The sequence below is a fragment of the Lotus japonicus genome, chromosome 4 (assembly GCF_012489685.1).
Source record: "Lotus japonicus ecotype B-129 chromosome 4, LjGifu_v1.2".
In the NCBI taxonomy this organism is placed as follows: domain Eukaryota; kingdom Viridiplantae; phylum Streptophyta; class Magnoliopsida; order Fabales; family Fabaceae; genus Lotus; species Lotus japonicus.
This window is the reverse complement of record NC_080044.1, coordinates 11,384,961-11,403,290: the sequence shown is the minus strand read 5'-3', so window position 1 is coordinate 11,403,290 and position 18,330 is coordinate 11,384,961. Positions and strand designations below refer to the sequence as shown.

Below are 18,330 nucleotides of genomic sequence, written 5' to 3'. Positions count from 1 at the left end.
TGGACTAATTTATTAACATTACTAACAACTCACATTTGCCTATAAAAAAGTTACAAGTATATTTCTATTTAAGTTACACGGTAAAAACTCACAAGATGAAGTATTTTACATGAAATTAATTCAATGTTAAAAATTATTTAAAATTAAATTTAAATTTAATTTCAAGACCTTTTTTTATTAATTTTAAGTAATTTTAGAATTCCTCCACATGTAAGCAAACAAAATAATTTTAGAATTCAATATACATCAAAGTATGGTAATTTGATGATGAAAATAAGTCATGCGAAGATTAGAAAACATTATTACATTTATAGTCTATATTTATTTATGTTTAAATTATAGGGTTCAATTCTCGCACTTAAAGCATGTTGTACATTTTCCTCTTGTAACGAAAAAAAAAGCATGTTGTGCGAAGATTAGAAGGATCATTTTACATGAAAGTATTTCCATGTAAAAATTAATAGAACAATATAATTTAATTAAATTTACTACTTTACTAAATAATTTAATGTTAAAAATGTACTACACAACAATATAGTTTCTTTTGATTTTTGTACAAAATACGGGGGAGAAACTATCACGGGCACGTACATTTTTCATGAAAATCCATTTGTGTTAAAACTAATAAAAATTATATTTTCATAATTTCTCAATAAATTTTCAATGTTTTTCAATAATTTTAAGAGTAAATCTATAAAATTATGAACATTTAAAAGTAAAATTATATCATATGGAGCTTAAAAAAATAATGTAGATATATTTAAATTAAAATATTATTTAATTTTAAATTACACGATAAAATTCTTTCCCATTCACTAAAAAAATTAAGAGATAAAAACTTTCACAAGGAAAATTATTTTTATGTTAAAAATAATATTAAAATAGATTTTAACATAATTTCATGTATTTTTATAATATTTATATAATTAGAATTATAGAATATCTTCCCGTGCATTGCACGGGTATAAAACTAAGGGTTTGGGCAATAATTTATTTATCCGTATGATAGACAAGATGAAGTTAACCCATTAATACTCATGCACTTTTCTTTTTTAAAGCATTTTTTCTATAATTGTATAGTTATCCAAGTTTTTTGACGAGTGCTTGCTTCTGATGGTTTTCTTGCTATATTTATTCCAACCTTGCTCCAGATTGAGAATTCAATTTCATAACATACTTTATTGAAACATATAGCTAACCTCGTTGACTATTTAACAATGAAGTTAACCATGCGAATGATGATTTTGACAAAGGAAACCCTAATTGATCTGAACATTCAGATGAAAAGAAGTTGCAAGTGCTGGTGGGCACCAAGAAGATGAATTAATGGAAGTCAGACCATAGTACATAGAAAAGGAACCAAGACCATTTTTATCTCATGTATTTGTATTTTTTTTCTTCCTACTGATTTAATACACAACATTTATGAATTAAAAATATTGTGCATTAGATTGAGGTTTATTTAGTTTTTTTTTTAATTGCCCATGTTTTAAATGTGGAGTTGTGTGTTCATATAGCATGGGAAATTATGGTTGCCTAGAGAGAATATAGATAACATTGACAATGATTAAATTTAAAGGACTCTCAATTGAGGGGTTGAGACTATAATCTAGGGTGTCGGTGGAAGATTTGTTGTCAATCATCATTGGACAATCCTTTGAGGATATGTCAGCTCTCAAAGGCACGAGGCTTGATACTACCGCACCCATATCCTTAAATGAGCTGTTGGTTTCCAGTCGTTGGATGTTAGACATCATTGATGTTGTTGATGGCGGCATGAGGGTGAATTCTTTAGATTGATGGACGTAGATTATTAATGAGCTTAACTCCAAAATTCTTGCATCTCATCATGTTTATTGATGAGCAATATTTTACCCACTTTACATAGCCTTAATTTGTCATTATTAATGATTATTCGTAATTAATTGACCTTGCTTGATAGTGATTTATATTATTTGGTCTAATTACGTGTATTATTATTTTTAGGTCTTATTTGACATCAAGGGCATTTTGGAGAATTGCGGAATGAAGATTTAATTGTGTTGGAGTGAAGATTGTATTTTGTGAAATATTAGGATTTAATTTCGGAATAAATTAAGTTTGCTATCTTTAAGATTCAAACTTATTTAGGTTGTTATTTTAAAACTCTATCTTTAGGATTTATTGTTATCTTTTAGGATTTGATTTTGATTAGGATTTGTGATCTCAGCTCCTATTTAAGGGTTTGTGCTGAGACAAACAATTAGCTTTTACCTTCTGCTTATTATTCAATATAATTTCGTTTTTCAATAATTAGAGCTCTGCTAGGGTTTATGCTTTTATTCCCTACTTCCTCCAATTTAATTGCTGAATTCGCCCCAACCATGGAAAGCTAATTCCCTTTGAACGAATTCCTTTGTGAAGTATATCGCGCTCTTGAGGTATAGTGTTTAATAGAATTCGCCTGATTAGTTTTCTTCATCTCTACTTCTGACTTAGGTTTGCTTAATTCCTTATGATTAGAAATAGAAGATGATGCATGTTCGCTTAGTTCATGTTAGGTCGTAACCAGTTCTTAATCGCTTAGCTTAGGAATCTGTGAATTAGTTGTCACTTAGTTAATTAATTCTCACGAACCAGGAAACTAATAACAAGAATTGATCTTTAGATACCCATGATTGAGCAGCGATATACTGAAAAAAAGGGATTCGTCCGTCTTTACTTGATTATATTAATCTGTTTTTACTTTCTGCTAGTCTTTTGAAACTAAATCACAAAACCCCCCTTGAGTGTGTGTGCGTTTGTGCGTTTTTAATATTGAATCTTTGTTGAACGATAATCCTTGGGAAACGACCTAGGTGTCACTTCCTAGTTACTGCAGTTTTCTTAATTAATTATTTGTATCGGGTACGGCCTCGATCATTTATTCTTTTAACTTTTTTTCATAGGATTTAAAAGGGAGAAATGAGACGAGGCAGAGACTTGGACAAATCTATGAGCCTTTTGAACTCTAGAGCCCTTTGAGTATATGAGCCTTATACAAGTCGAGATAGTGATTGTCTTGCTAAAGTAAAAAAATTACACCTATGAATCTGATGTAAGAAACAACAATGATAATGAATATGATGAGCGCATTATTGAAGTATTTTTAAGTTCGAATTTAAGTATGTCATGCCAAATTGATGGATTATAGTTGGATCACATGACATTACCTTTTTTCACTGTTGGTGGAAGTAGTTAAATAAAACTTTTAATTAATTCATTAGTAAAGTAATTTAGAAGTTGTACGTAACACTCTCCTCTTTCTCTTCTTCATGGTCAGTTGCACGTAACACTCTCTAAAAATGTGTATACTTTATGATGCAAGAAACATACAGACTTCTACCTTGAATGTAGTGTATAAGGAAGTTTTTGGTAATGTTTGTTGTATTTTTTTTGTGCATAGAAAAACTAACATCTGTTGTATTGAACGAACATGTATCTACTTATTCTTTTTTACTAAATAAATTATCATTTTTACGTATTGGAAATATTATTATTAAACAATATAACTAACATGTAAGATACATACTATCGCGTTTTCTTCAACAACAAAAAAAAGATACATGGTCATCACACTAGTTTCTCTAACGGCTTGTTTGGTAGGACAAAGTTAGAATAGAGAGAAATGGCAAAGAGAGAGATAGGGTAGAGATAATCAACTCACCCTTGTTTGGTTGAGTGTGAGAGGGGAGAGAGATAGAGAATTCACGTGGGCCCCATGTATTTTTCCAGTCCCCTCCTTTTGCGAAGAAATCTGGAGAGAAGGAACCATTTTATGCTTTCTTCCGTTTCTACCCTCAGGCCTCACCTCATAGTTCTTCTTTCTCCTGTTGTTCTTCCCATAACCAGCTTCATCCCACCCACCCACCCATTCTCCGACGACCCAATCGACAGCTCGTTCTTTTTAATATGTATTATCTGTGTGTTTTTTTTTTTGGAAGTTCAATTTTGTGGGTTAAATGTTTTTAATTTCGACAAGGTAGGCATCATGTAAATAGAAAATTAGAAATTAAAGGATTTGATTCATGTCTGGTCTTGATCAAGAGTTTTGGTGTCAATGAGATGCTTTGTCGTTTTTTTAGATGAGAAACATTATCACACTATAAAGTTTGGGCAAAAAAGTCTTTTAGCACAAAAAGTAACTCTCTCTCTTTCCTTTCTCTATCCAACCAAACGAAAGGAGAGAGAACTCACACAACTCTCTTCTCTCTACTTTATTTCTCACATATTTCTCTCTACTCAACTTCTCTCTTCTCTACTCTTTCTTCTCTATCTCTCTCTTCTCTACCAAACAAAGCATAAGTCCTTAATTCCCTCCTTGATGAGCTTATGTTCGGAATGATTATGAGCTTATGTTCGGAAGGATTAAATCTATATTTAAAGAGTTATATTTGGAGTGTGCCCCTAGGGCTGGTTTAGTGTAGTCGTAGGGTTTTCTTTTTGGTTTGTACCCTTAGCAGATGGTTTGTAGTGCTCTTTTTGTGATTTTCGAGTCCTTTTGAGGGTTTTTGTTTTATTGGGGCTTTCTTTTGGTCGTTGTGATACCTCGTTTTTACTGGGGTTTCCTAGCTCCCTAAGGGGTTTGTCCTTATGGGCTTTTTGTGGATATTAATACATAATCCTTTATATTTCAAAAAAAAATGAACAACTTATGAGATGATGATCGCGCTCGAGCTATCTCTAGATATTTAATCCTATAGTTGAATCGTGTATCGTATCGTGTATAGAAAGACCTATTTTTTGTCTCGTGTATCTTATCGTACGATACAAACACACAAAAAAAAGTAATAAATGAAAAAGATATTGTTGTTCCTTTTTGTGGTTGTCTGCATTTTAGCTAAGTATGTGTGTGCCAACTTGTCGGACCCGATGTCGCAACATCTTGCCTGCGACATCTGTCCCGAAGTGTCTGTTGTTAGTTGGCTATTTGGTATTCTATAAAGCTTCGCTCTCAAGTTAGGTTTTGCTGGAAGCTTTTGTGCGCCATCAAGGAATATTCTGTGGTGCGTTTAAACCCGGTTCAAAGGGGTTTAAATTGAAGATAAATATGGAAGTTGGAATCTACTTTATTGTTAATTAGTCGAGGATCCTCTGCAGATTTATTACTTGATTGATTTTCTTTTAACAACTTCCTGATTTGTGTATGAACTGTGTGATCTTTCAAGCCCGATGAAGACAAGGCCTGGAAGACTATATATGAAGACTCAAGACCTAGACTTAGCGCAGAACATTTAATTGTATTAGGGTTTTCATCGAGTTCATACTGGTTTGTACTCTTAGCAGCTTTATGTCATTGTTGTAAGCTAAGAGTGAGTGTTTAGTGTGTGATCTTGAGATCTGTCTTTGTAACTCATACTTGAGTTCAATCACTGAGGCAGTGATTGTAAGAGAGTGAGTGAGAGAGCTCATACTTAGGGGGAGGCCTAAGTAATAGTCCACGGGTAGAAATAAGTAGAAAAGGTGGTTGAACTGTGACAGTTTGTGTGAGACCTTTTTGTACAATTTCTCTATAATAGTGGATTATCTCTCTTGGGTGAAAACCCTCCAGACGTAGGTGATATTGCACCGAACTGGGTTAATAACTTCCTGTGTTCTTTATTGTATTTCAGTTGTTATTTTGCTGTAGAATTTGCTGTGTTGTACAAGATGTCTTAGACATTTGGTAGAACATTCCAGCTACTCTAGCCAGAATTTCATATATGATATATATAATATAATTAATTAAAATATGACAAATGCAAGTCTTCTTCTCCTTTAAAATCATCAATAACATGACAACTGTCATTTTCATACTTGCTAAACTATGCTTTGATCCTACAAGGCTACGGTTTAATAAACTTCAAAGTTCAAAGTAACCAAAGATGACAAATTGCAAGTGTTCATCCCCTCCTATAAACATCATTAACATGACAAAATGCAAAGTACTTTCATACATGCTATGCTTAGATCCTACAACTTAGTCCTAAATGGATTGGGTCAGGTGGGTCGATCCACCTTGGTCCAGATTAAAAAAAAAGTAAAAACGACTAACAAATAAGCTTTGTTCCGAAGTTTTTCTCGGTTTATGTATCGTGTGATATCGCGATACAACAATACCTGATACAAGATAAAGGCGGTACGGATGCGATACAAAAACAATTGGATACACATGTTACGTATCATTAGTCTAAAAAAACGTATCCAATCGCATATCGATACTTACTACCATCATGATCCTAAGCCCTAACCCCTAATCAATCACACGGTGTGTGATCTTTTTCTTCATCAATTTCATTTCCAAAATGTTGGGTGGGCTTTACGGTGATCTACCACCACCCTCTTCGGCGGAGGAAGACAAACCAACCACCAATGTCTGGTCCTCCAGCACCAAGATGGCCCCCGCCACCCTCCGCAAACCGGCCTTCACACCTCCCCACACCATTCCCAGATCGCAGACCAAACCCAAACCCACGGTCACCAGAACGGTGGTTTCCACCGCACCGTCACCTGTGCCGGCCCCGGATGATGCCGTCCAACCTGCCCTGGTGGGTGTCCAGTCCACGGTGATGGAGGAGTACGACCCGGCCAGGCCGAACGACTACGAGGAGTATCGGAGGGAGAAGAAGAAGAAGGCGAGGGAGGCGGAGGTGATGAGGGAGCTGGAGAGGCGGCGGCAGGAGGAAGAGGAGGAGGAAGAGAAGAGGGAGAAGGAGAGGGAGAGGCAGAGAGAGAGGGATAGTGATTCTAGGTTGAATATTTCTGGTGAGGAGGCGTGGAGGAGGAGGGCGGCGATGGGTGGTGGCGGTGGCGGTGGCGGTGGTGGGAGCAGCGGTGGGACGGTACCGAGGTCGCCGTCTCCGCCGCCAGGGAATGGTGGGGATGGATTTAGTATTGGGAAGTCGGAGACGGGAGGGTTGGGGGTTGGTGCAGGTGGGCAGATGACTGCGGCGCAGAGGATGATGGCGAAGATGGGGTGGAAGCAAGGGCAAGGGCTTGGGAAGCAGGAGCAAGGGATCACCACGCCATTGATGGCGAAGAAAACGGATAGGAGAGCTGGGGTTATTGTCAATGCCAGTGACAATAGCAAGAAAGTGAAGAGTGTTAACTTCAATGGGGTGCCTACCAGGGTGCTGCTTCTTAGGAACATGGTATGGTTTCAAAGTGCTTTTGAAATTTTATTTCTTTGTGCTGCTTCGATTTTTTAGTGCTTATGATCTCATTCACAAATCACAATGTTGAAATTTCATGAATCTCATCAATCACATGATCATGTTTTATGTGGGATATGTGGGTAACTTTTTATGGGAGCTTGTTCTATAGCTATTTCTCATTTTCTCGACGTTATAGTTGTATTCTTGTGCAATGCTTTGAAGCTGCCTTTATGAATTTTAGTTAACTGGTTTCGTGCTAAATTTAGTTAAAAATTTCACAATTTGTTGTTTGTTTGTTTGTCATATACTCATATTGTATGTGTAGATTGCTAATTTGTTCTTTTGAACCATCAAATGACTGATCAGTGGATGTGATTTTAATCATCTATGGTTTTATCTTTCAGCTCAATGAGCTCTGATCAGCTCATATCACTCTGACTTATGAAAAATGAACACATCATACTTTTAATTGGTTTCCCTTTTGCTAATGAAGCTGTTTTGTCAGTTAAAAATTGTATCTTACATAGTGATAGTTTATAACTACTTTTAAGTGCGATGTTGAAGATTCATGTTAAATATCCATTAGCAATCTTTGTTAGGGAAAATAAGGATGGGCCCAAAGAGCCAAGTTGGCAAGTTTCCATTAGTTAGATCTTGTTAGTTAAGTACTAGAGTTGTTGGGCTTAGTTAGTTAGCTCTCTAACTGCAGTATCAGAGACAGGATATAAATAATATAAGTGAGGGGAGTTAGTTGGTCAGTTAATTTTGGGTGGAGGAGACCAGGATCTTGAATTCATGGGGAAGGAAATTAGGTAATCATTCTTTCCCTTCCTAACATGGGTTCTCCTTTGATCCGGGCTAAGCAAGGATTAGCCTGAATTCTATAAGATCAGTGATGCTCTTTCTTATTGAAAATTTGGAAGTGGAGTGCAAATAGGTAATAAAAAAGTGTAAAAGAGATGAGATTGCAGAGGTGGTTGAATAGACATGCAAGAAAGGATGAGGAAGATGAGGAATGAATCCATTCAAGAGAAAGTTTGAGCAACATCTGTTAAAATAAAAGTAGAAATTTTATGCCCCTTTGCTTCTCTATTATGTATTTGGCTTCTGCATTTGATAATCTTGTCTTTTTATCTGTGGTACATGTTCTTTCTTTTTTTCTTTTGAAGTTGATAATGATGTAGAGACATATCTCTTCTTTTTCAAGTGTTGGACCGTCAGGAATTCTACTGCTTATGGTGGTTATCCCTTTTTCCTCCAGTGGGGATGAGTAACTCGTTTCTCAAGTGTCTTATTCTAAGATAATTATGATGTTAATGCTTTTTGAGAGAATATTTGTAATTATCCATATGTTATGTTAAATTTGGAAGTAGGGTTTAAGTAGACTGTGTTTTGGGATATCTTATTCCTGAATACATTATGGTGCTATTTCTTTTCTTGTATCCACTTCAGTGTTAAGTTTGAGTAACTTGTTCTTGTAGGTTTTCAGTCCTTCGAAATGTTTATATAAGGTTTTTGTGAGTCATGGGGACAAGCTTCTTTCTAGCTGAGTTGTATTGAGTCAGTAGTCGTGAGGTCAATGTATTATATATATTTGTGAAAGCTAAATGAATAATTTTTGTTTTTTTTTTGGGAAATAGGACCTGAGAGGGTATGTTCCTGTCCTGTCATAATATTATGAAGTTGTTGAAATTTTGTCTGTTGCTTTTTTGTTCTGAAATCTTGCTTCATTCTTGAGGTATAGTAATGACGATATCCTTGATACATAAGTAAATTCACTTTTGAATTTGTGCATACCTTAAAATGGTTGATAAATATTTACTGACATGCTTTATAGATTATGTCTGTTGTAAACTGATTGGGCATTGTGGTAGAGCATATTGGTGTGCATCGTTAGTACTGATATTGATCATAAAGTCATAAATCAGATTGAAGTGTTCACTTGAACATGATGTGGTACTTTGCTTTGACATTGTGATCAACAGAACAGGATGTGGTACTCTGGGAGGGGAGGATAACCTTTCGGTCCTAAGCAGGAAATATATACTATTACTAGAGTCCTCTCTCCCCCTCCTACCACAAAAACCAAAACAAAAAACTTATGACAACCCCTGTGCTAAAGAGCTCGTCAATCCCAAAATTTGAGATGTTGCACATCAACCTTTTTATCTTCTAGTCAATGGGTAATTGAATTGTAATTGATGCCATAGTTGTGATTTTCATAACAAGTCTAGTTTCCAGAAGAGACCTACAGAGTTGTTGCTTCATATATACTGAAAACTGTAATTTGTCTTCGCAATGAACCAGATTTTGTGGACTGCACACATGTCATATTTGCTTACTTTGATGCTTATTATTTAATCTATGCCATTAAAAGCTCAATGGTGATTGCATTATTTGGTATATTCATAGTTTAATTTGATTATACAAGACTGACTGTTCGCGCTTTCTTGTTGAAGGTGGGGCCTGGTGAGGTAGATGATGAGCTGGAAGACGAGGTAGGATCAGAATGCGCCAAGTACGGGACAGTGACTCGAGTTTTGATATTTGAGATAACGGAGCCGAATTTCCCCGTTGATGAAGCAGTAAGGATTTTTGTGCAGTTTGAGAGATCCGAAGAAACAACGAAAGCGTTAATTGACCTTGATGGTAGGTTCTTTGGGGGTAGAGTAGTGCGCGCCACATTTTATGACGAGGATAAGTTTGGAAAGAATGAGTTGGCTCCAATGCCTGGAGAAATTCCTGGCTTCACCTGAAAGAACAAAGCGTCTATGATTTTCTTAAGTAGTTGTATTTAGTGATTTCCCTGAAGACTTGAAATTTGAGTTTAAAATATGATTCCATGATAGTTGAGCATTGTTACAAGCTTCAATCTTGGTCCAAATGTGTAATGTGTTGGTAACAGACTAACAGTGTTTGGTCAGGGAATTATTGTGGTGACAAGAACAGTGAAAGTTCCTTATTAGTGTTAATGTTGTCCCTGTACATTATCGAAAGTTGGTTAATGAGTTAATGAAAGATCACTTCAAGTTTGAGATAACATCAAATGAGCTACTTCGCTCTTAAACTGTTTCAGATTATATCCATTGATTGCTTTACGCAAATGACATCGCCTTAGAATTCATTCTTATGTGTAAGAAAATGGAATTTCAAATCAATGACCATGTATATAATAGCCGTTTGCATATTTGTGTTTCAAAAAAAATTCATATCTATTTTTATACGCATTGTATTTTAATTCAGTTCAATACTAGAAAAATATTTAACCCGCTTGTTGTGTGTGGTTGTTTATAAACATGTCAATGAATTTTTTTTGTTTTCTTATAATGAACATGATCCCTGAATTCATGACAGTGCACCCATGCAATGGAACATGAAAACACTAAATAGTTGACATCGCCACACATTTTGATAAATCTGAGTTTCACATAGAAGACCTCAACTTACAAGCTCCATGGAATTCAAATTCAAGTAATGACAAAGGAAGAACATACAAGAGTCTGAATCTTTGTTACTTGTCTTGAAAATTAGAGGTGTTATACTACTATTGACATAAAAAAAAGTCATCCTTGAATGACCAGTGCTGCTTCTACGTTAAGAATTCACAATCTTCTAACTTAAATAAATTTCAACATCTCCTACTGCAAACAGTGTTACTAAATAGATTCCCAAAGTAAGATTTGCTCCCAAAAACTGCTCTGCATCCCATCAGCTCTAGCATTCTGTATAGGATCAGCAACACCACTGGTGGCAGAAAAGTCACCAGAACCAGAGGAGCAAAACTTCAAGCTTTGGTCAGCAAGTTGATCATCATTAACCTCACTCAATGGAGACAAGTCTTCAGAAAAATTAGATAACTGAGTTGCATTATAATGAAATATAGAATTTGAGCTATGATTTGCAGACTGAATAGGCTTGACGAGTGGATAAGAACCACTGCTTCCTCCCAAGTTCAAGCTAGCCGGATTATGTGACTTTTTGAGACCGAGTTTAAATTTCTGCAACAAAATCGACAACAAAAGAAAGTTATTTAGTATGGACACATATTAGGAATTGTCCAAAAACTCAAGTTAAATTTGAAATTACCACCACTGCTAAAATTGAAACCAAAAGGAAGAGAACATTTGCATTTTAAGTATGAATTTGTACCTGCAGATGACTTGCTACATGATGCTTTGAAAGTCCTTCAACATTCATCAATGCAAGTATTCTCTTAGGAACAGCCTCTGCAATAACAGTAGAATGAAGCCTCATATTAGGAATGATCATATTCATATCTATACTATAGAGATATCACTATCAGACATTCCAATTCATGTTTTCAAATAAAAAAAAATGTAAATATTCATTTTCACATAAATAAACTTACTTTCAAAACCCAGTTGCTGAACTGCAGCAACAAATTTTGAATGCAAATCAGCCGTCCAAACCAAACGAGCCTTCTTTCGAGATGATTGTTCATCATCTCCTTTTACTTTCTCATCCTCACTTAGTTCCTTCCTTTTCTGACCTCTATTTTCTGATACGGTGCCGCCATGACTACTGCCTTCTCCAGCAACATTGCAGGTTTTCTCGTTATTGACAGCTAGATTCTGATCACTGCAACCAATCATCTTCCTGCGCACTACATGCTGCCATATGTTCTTCATCTCTTCCATACGAACAGGTTTCAGCATATAATTACAAGCGCCGTGAGTAACACAACTCATCACCAACTCTTTGTCACTGTGTTCTGATAACACTACATCACAACATAAACGGCAAAAGAGTAAGCTCACTGACCAAATATTCATCCCATTAACTATTTACAGCAAATATCAATTAAGAGGTAATGACTTACTTATAACAGGTATGTCCATCATTTCAAGTCCGATTTGCTTAAGGAGTTGAAATCCATCCATGTCTGGCTTATTTAGAGCACTAATCAGCAGGTCAAAGTTATTTCTGTTCCTCCTCAAAATTTCAAGAGCCATAATTGAGTGAGTTGTAGTAGTCACTGCAACAAGTAACATGACCCATATGAGAGATTTGGTCAGGCCAAAAGATTCATTCACCCAAAAACAAAAGCTTAAGGAGGAATTGAATTGATGATAACTCTAATTACTGTAACGTGCCACCCAAGAAAACCATCTTAACATAATTAAAAATCTCAACTGTAGTATAAAATCTGAATTGATAATCAAGAAAATTGTATATGCATAAACAAGAAACCCAAAAACATCAAAGATTCTAAGTTTTACATGATAAGAAAAGAGAATTGCCAGGATAAAGATTTAAGAAAATGAGCAAAATCGAATTGACAGAATTAAGAGTTAAAGCAGAAAGGGGACAAACCATTATAGTTGCATTGGCGAAGAAGGTTCTCCAACACTCTAAGACAAGCTTGGTCGCCGTCAACGGCAAGAACACGCATGCCCACCGGAAAATGGTCTCCGGCAACATCATGGCTCACCAAAGGGTTACTCACAGTCACATTCATCTTGAGAACTAGAAATTGCAGAGCAAGAAGCACCAAACTTGACTATAGAACGTTGTTTGTAAACAATGCAGAAGAAGAATTATAAGGAAAAAGAGAATGAAATTGAGTGAAGGAAAGAGTGTGAACTCAACTGAGAAGTGAGAACCAGAAAGGTGAAGGGTTAATGAACTGAGAGTGAGAAGTGTTGATGTTACCGTTATTATAATGTCTCGGTCACAAGGAAATTGATATCAATTTATTTGCTGTAAAAATAAAAAAAGATACGATTTATTCTTGATTGATTTCTTTTTTATTGAGTTCAAAAAGATTTCTTTTTTATTGAAATTGAATTGTAGTGTTTTATATTTTTTCTATTTTAAATATTAAAATACCGTGTACACAAAAACAAAAAACAAAATACCGTGTACAAGTGAGACTCAATTAATGAAATTAATCATGATTGATTCGGTCAAATTAGAAACAAGATCTTAAAAGATTTTCTTACATTTTACTTTTTTTTTTGGTAAGTAGGAAAATTTCTTACATTTAACTTAGAGCAGGAGGGATCAAATTACTTATTTTATATTTTAGATATTATAAAATAACTTAAACTTTTTATTTACTTTATTTATTTCTAAGGTGTATACAGATTTTTGAAATAAGATTCACAAAAAAAAAATTGGGAAAGAAGTAAAATAAAACTTGTCAAATTTCTTGTTATCCAAGCAAAATATACAATTTATAACTAAAGCTTAATTCTCTAGATGACAACAAGTGATATGCATTATAATAGAGGAGATATTCTAGAAGCTTGACACTTGATAAAAGTATGAAAATTAAGGGCTTTTTTATTTTACATCGAAAAGATAAATTCCTCCCGCCATGAATTGATCCCTGGAGCTCCCCCACTCAACCCATATGTCTCTCAACTCCTACCACTTGAACTATCCTAAGGGCCTGTTTAATTGTGTTTTCAATTTTCTTGTTTCCAAAACTATTTTGTAAAACAATTTTTGAAAACAAATTTTCATAACAAAAAATGAAAAAAAAAATTGGTAATATTATTTCAAAAACAGTTTTAGAAATAAATAAAAAAACAAAAAAAAACTTGTTAGATAAACTTGATCTAAAAACATGTTTTAGAGGAAAAAATCAAAAAACTTATTTGGTTTTATGTTTTTTAATTTTTTTTATTAACCAATAAAAAGATAAACAACATAAGACTCAATACTCATAAAGTCCAATATCTATAAGCCCATTAGAATGAGCCTTCTACCCTACAAGCACATAAATCATGTATTGACAAAAAAAAAATGCACATAAATCATGTAGCTTTTCAAGACTTCCCACAAATGTTTACTAGTATTTTCAAAAACTTTTCTTCTTCCATTACCACATATAGGCTCACGACCCCATAGACTAACACAAACACAATTTTTCCTGTTAATTCTCTTTCAATTTATATAATTCAAACTTAGGATCATACAAGACTATTCATGCAATTAAGTTTTTCACTTACTTAAAAAGCAAAAAACACATAACATTTATCAAGTACAAACTCAATTTTTTTCTCAACAACAACCTAAGCATCATGCATGAATTCTAAACTTAAAAAAATGAGATTTTCACCCCAAACACACTACGTGGTATACACGACCAAATATGGTTCACAAGCAACCAAACAATTTCTTCCAAAACTAGTTAATTCCTAAGCATATTCATGAGATTTCTATGGTTAAAAGTTCAACCAAACTCTCGTCTACAAGTCCTAACTTGAATTACTAAATTCTCAAGTTCAAAATCATTCATCACTATTGACATTTTTTAAAAGTCCAAAACTTGCTTATTCATCTTTCAAAAGGTGGTTGAATACACAAAGTCAAACTTGACCAAACTCCAAAAACACAAATTTAGGATTTTCCAAAAAATTGTTCCATACATCTCAAAGTCTCAAACAACCCATTGTCGCCATTACTGATGAAGAGAGCTTGCGTGAAACGATCCGGGTAGAAGAACACAGTAACGAAATTCAGTCAACAATACCCAAGCATCATGTGTATCGCAGTGTTCATGTGGCAAGCTCATCCAAAATACCCCTTCATCCTCTTACTCAACAGGGACGAATTTCATTCTCGGTGAGTAGTCACCTCACCCTCACCTCTTCACTGTGTTTTCGAATCCACAAACAATTTCACTATTCATTCATTCACTGACACTTGCATCTCCATTAGACCCACGGACCCGCTGGCATGGTGGCCCGGCGAAACAATCTTAGCTGGAAGGGATGCGCTCGGCGGTGGAACCTGGTTGGGTTCCACAAGAAATGGCAGAGTCGCTTTCCTCACCAATTTTAGGGAACTCCCAAATCAAAATCTTCCTTCTCCCAACTCTAGAGGCCACCTTCCACTTCGTTTCCTCCAGGTCAGGTCATGTCTCCTCATTCTTTTTTTGCATGAGTTCTTAGAAGTCTCACATTGGTTAGAGATAGAGCATAAATAACATTTATAAGGGTCGTGCAATCCTCAACTCTAGAGTTAGCTTTTGTGGTTGAGTATAGACCTCCCAAAATTATAATATTCTTCAAGACGGAAAACTGTGGGGCTTTAAGAGCACTTAGAAATGAGATTGCTCGGTTCTCCTTGTCTCCTGTGGTAGTGAGGGGCTTGGATTGACTTAGCTTGTGCGACGGAGCTGGCATTGACACGCGCTGGGTGTACCTGCATAAGACAATCCGATGCTCAAGTCGGCGAGAGCAAAGAGAGAATCTCAAAATCTAAAAAGAATGGAGAGTTTTATGTAAATGAATGACTACACCTTCTCGGAGTCTATCTTTGCAGGTCTCTAGGAAGCATTGTAGAAGGTCTTTCGAAAGTAAGGTTGCCCCGAGACGACCCGGCTTGCTTGTTAATTAATAGGTCGTCGTGCAACCGGTCAACCTTAGCTGGGAGCCTGGGACGAGGTGTTTCGTAACTAAGTCAACTAATCTGCCCATACAACTAAGTCATCTAAGATGCTCGTACAGTGCTCATTTAATTGTGAGACCTTTGGGCTGGTTAAAATGTGATTGTGACTCTTAGCCTTTTGGGCCGGCTGGAACACTTACATTTACCTCACACCCGAATGATTGCATTGCATTATTGTTTTGCTTATTTGCACTTCTCATTCTTGCTTGACATTCATTGATTAACTAACCAGTTGTTATTCGCCAACAGGGCAATCAGAGTCCTGAGGAGTTTGCAGAGCAAGTTCTCAAAGAGGCGCACCAGTACAATGGATTTAACCTCATATTGGCTGATATGAGCACATCCTCCATGGTTTATGTGTTCAATAGACCCAAACCAGATCTTCTTTCTGTTGCCCCTGGGGTTCACGTGCTCACCAATTCAGCCCTCGACGCTACTTGGCCAAAGGCATAAACGGTTCTGTTTTTAGTTCTGTGACATAGCATAGCACAAATATTATACAATGCTATGGAGCATTATGAAACTAACCATTTCCTAATAATCATTGGTTCTTGTCTAAACTAATGCAAGTATGGTTTCCATGATCTCTATGTGTATTTTCCTCATAATCAATTTTGAAATCCGAGCTTATCTCCATAATTGATTATGAACTTATAATCCATTGAAGAAGAATTTTCTAACCATCACTGAGATTAGCTTTTGTGAAGGGAGAAGTGATTCTGAAAGACTTCAACTAGTGTGTTTGGATTAACTTCTCTTTCATTAGAATCAGTTTTAGAAGTCAGAAACTACTGTTTGAATTAGAGGATGAAAGATTTTCCAACGGTTACTCACAAAAGCTTCTCTCAGAATATCCTGACTTCAAAATCAATTTTAGAATGATTTCTAACTAAACATATTGTACATCAACGTCGAAATTACAATTGAAGTTGTATTAGCTGCAATTTGAAGTTGCGTTAACTGCACTATTATAGTTGCATCTGTTACATTTATTTGTAACTTCACACATTTTGTAAAATCATCATGATTTATTACTAGCTCAATTTTGTGATTCCTTTTTTCAGGCTGAACGGCTGCGCCATAGTTTCAAAGAGCTTATTGATCAATATGGTGAGAGTGAGTTTCCGATCAAGGAAATGGTTGAGAAACTAATGACAAACACAATTAAAGATGAGGAGTACATGCTACCTGGGATCTATCCTCCAGAACGGGAACTCCCTGTCAGTTCTGTATTTGTTGACGTGGAGTTTCCATTATTGGTAAATGACATGTTCCTATTAATTACTTGCTTTTACATGTGCTAAGCGGAGATGAGAACTTTCTTTTGTGCTTAGGGGCGTTATGGAACTAGAAGCTCTTCTGCCTTGTTGGTGAAATCAAACAAAGAAGCTACCTTCTACGAGAAACATCTAGACCAGGAAAAATGGAAAGAAAAAATGGTGACCTATCAGATCATTGAGGCAGAATGAATGGCTGTGATGTGGTTTAATTCTGCTGCTACTCTCCTCTTAAAAATGTCAGAGTGCTTGTAAGTTGCAACACAGGCAGAAAGCTTCAAAAGGAAAGAATGTTTACTGTTCTGTGGTTTAGCCACCAGCACCTTGTCCATCTGAATAAGAATGTTTTTCTAAACCAATCTGACCTCAGATGGTGTTAGGATCTAATTATTAGGGATTTATAATCCTAATTCCTAACATATGGTCATTTTTGTGGACTTGCTTTCAACAATTTTCTCACTTGGATACATTTTGTTCTGGACCTGTAATTATAGACTAGTGGAGGGCTCTTGTACATTATAAAATATTTAACTATGTTCAAGTTATATTTTTGGTGAAATGTAAACAAGATATTTATTTCTTATTGTTTTTCTGAATAGTAAAATAAGAGGGTGATTATCCTTAAAATGAGTTGTCTAAATCACTCACGAGAGTAAATTTACCTCATTCTAGGGTAAATTTAAGATATGTGGGTAAGGAATTTCATTATTTTTTTCCTTATTTTTTTTATAAAAATCATATTGAGTCACTAGGGTAGGGTAAAACCACCCTGTCATTTAGACAACTTCAATAGCAAATTGCTCTAAACCATAAAAAAAGATGAGAGTAGGTAGAATGTAATTACAAAATCTACAACCTAATTTAAAAAAAAAAAACAACAGCTAGTATGTCACAGCTATAATGATGGAATGAAATAATAATATCAATACAATATTCTCAAGAATCAAAATCTCGAACAAGGGAAAATTCTCAAAAAAGTAGAATCTTAGAGAAAATTCTAAGTTGACCGGGACATGTGGCCACGGTGGTCAGCGTCACCATTTTGGCAAGGATGAAAACCAGCTATTTTCCTTATGTTCAAGGGCCAATCTCGGCTTTTACTCCGGCGAGGGATGAAAACTAAATCTCACTGAAAGTTCAGGGACGAAAAACATATTTAACCCTATTTTTAATAATTTTTTTCTTCTTCGAAAAACAACTAACACAAACAAAAGCTAAGCTACAGAGAGGGAATCCCTCGTTGTGAGAGTTTTCAACTTCATATGGGGAGGAATCAACACAATAGACACTCACATGAGAGGGGAAGAAAGAAGCATTTAGTTGTATAAGTTAATCAAAGTCATTACAATCCCACTTAACACAAATTTTTAATATCCTTGAGCACTTTGAGAGAAATAATAATTTATTTAATGAGTCCAGATTATACATCGCCGACAACAATGACTAATATCATCTTCGTGAATGTTCGTACTTAAATGTAA

The 18,330-nt window shown here is 35.4% G+C and overlaps 3 protein-coding genes across 3 annotated transcripts; 2 read left to right on the top strand and 1 right to left on the bottom strand.

Annotated features, from left to right (window-relative positions):
• Positions 1-6,178: 6,178 nt before the first annotated feature.
• Positions 6,179-10,198, top strand: LOC130714229 (DNA-damage-repair/toleration protein DRT111, chloroplastic). The gene is made up of 2 exons (XM_057564125.1): positions 6,179-7,148; positions 9,611-10,198. Exons 1-2 carry the CDS (start codon positions 6,303-6,305, stop codon positions 9,905-9,907), a joined length of 1,143 nt encoding a protein of 380 aa, XP_057420108.1. The 5' UTR covers positions 6,179-6,302; the 3' UTR covers positions 9,908-10,198.
• Positions 10,199-10,807: 609 nt separating this feature from the next.
• Positions 10,808-12,755, bottom strand: LOC130712283 (two-component response regulator ARR12-like). Its single transcript, XM_057562118.1, has 5 exons — positions 12,486-12,755; positions 11,992-12,147; positions 11,521-11,892; positions 11,301-11,377; positions 10,808-11,149 (listed from the first exon to the last, which is right to left on the bottom strand). The coding sequence occupies exons 1-5, from the start codon at positions 12,628-12,630 to the stop codon at positions 10,808-10,810; spliced, it is 1,092 nt and encodes a 363-aa protein (XP_057418101.1). The 5' UTR covers positions 12,631-12,755.
• Positions 12,756-14,473: 1,718 nt separating this feature from the next.
• LOC130715358 (uncharacterized) lies at positions 14,474-17,430 on the top strand. Its single transcript, XM_057565443.1, has 5 exons — positions 14,474-14,744; positions 14,841-15,030; positions 15,822-16,019; positions 16,637-16,831; positions 16,907-17,430. Exons 1-5 carry the CDS (start codon positions 14,662-14,664, stop codon positions 17,039-17,041), a joined length of 801 nt encoding a protein of 266 aa, XP_057421426.1. The 5' UTR covers positions 14,474-14,661; the 3' UTR covers positions 17,042-17,430.
• The last annotated feature ends 900 nt before the right edge of the window (positions 17,431-18,330 follow it).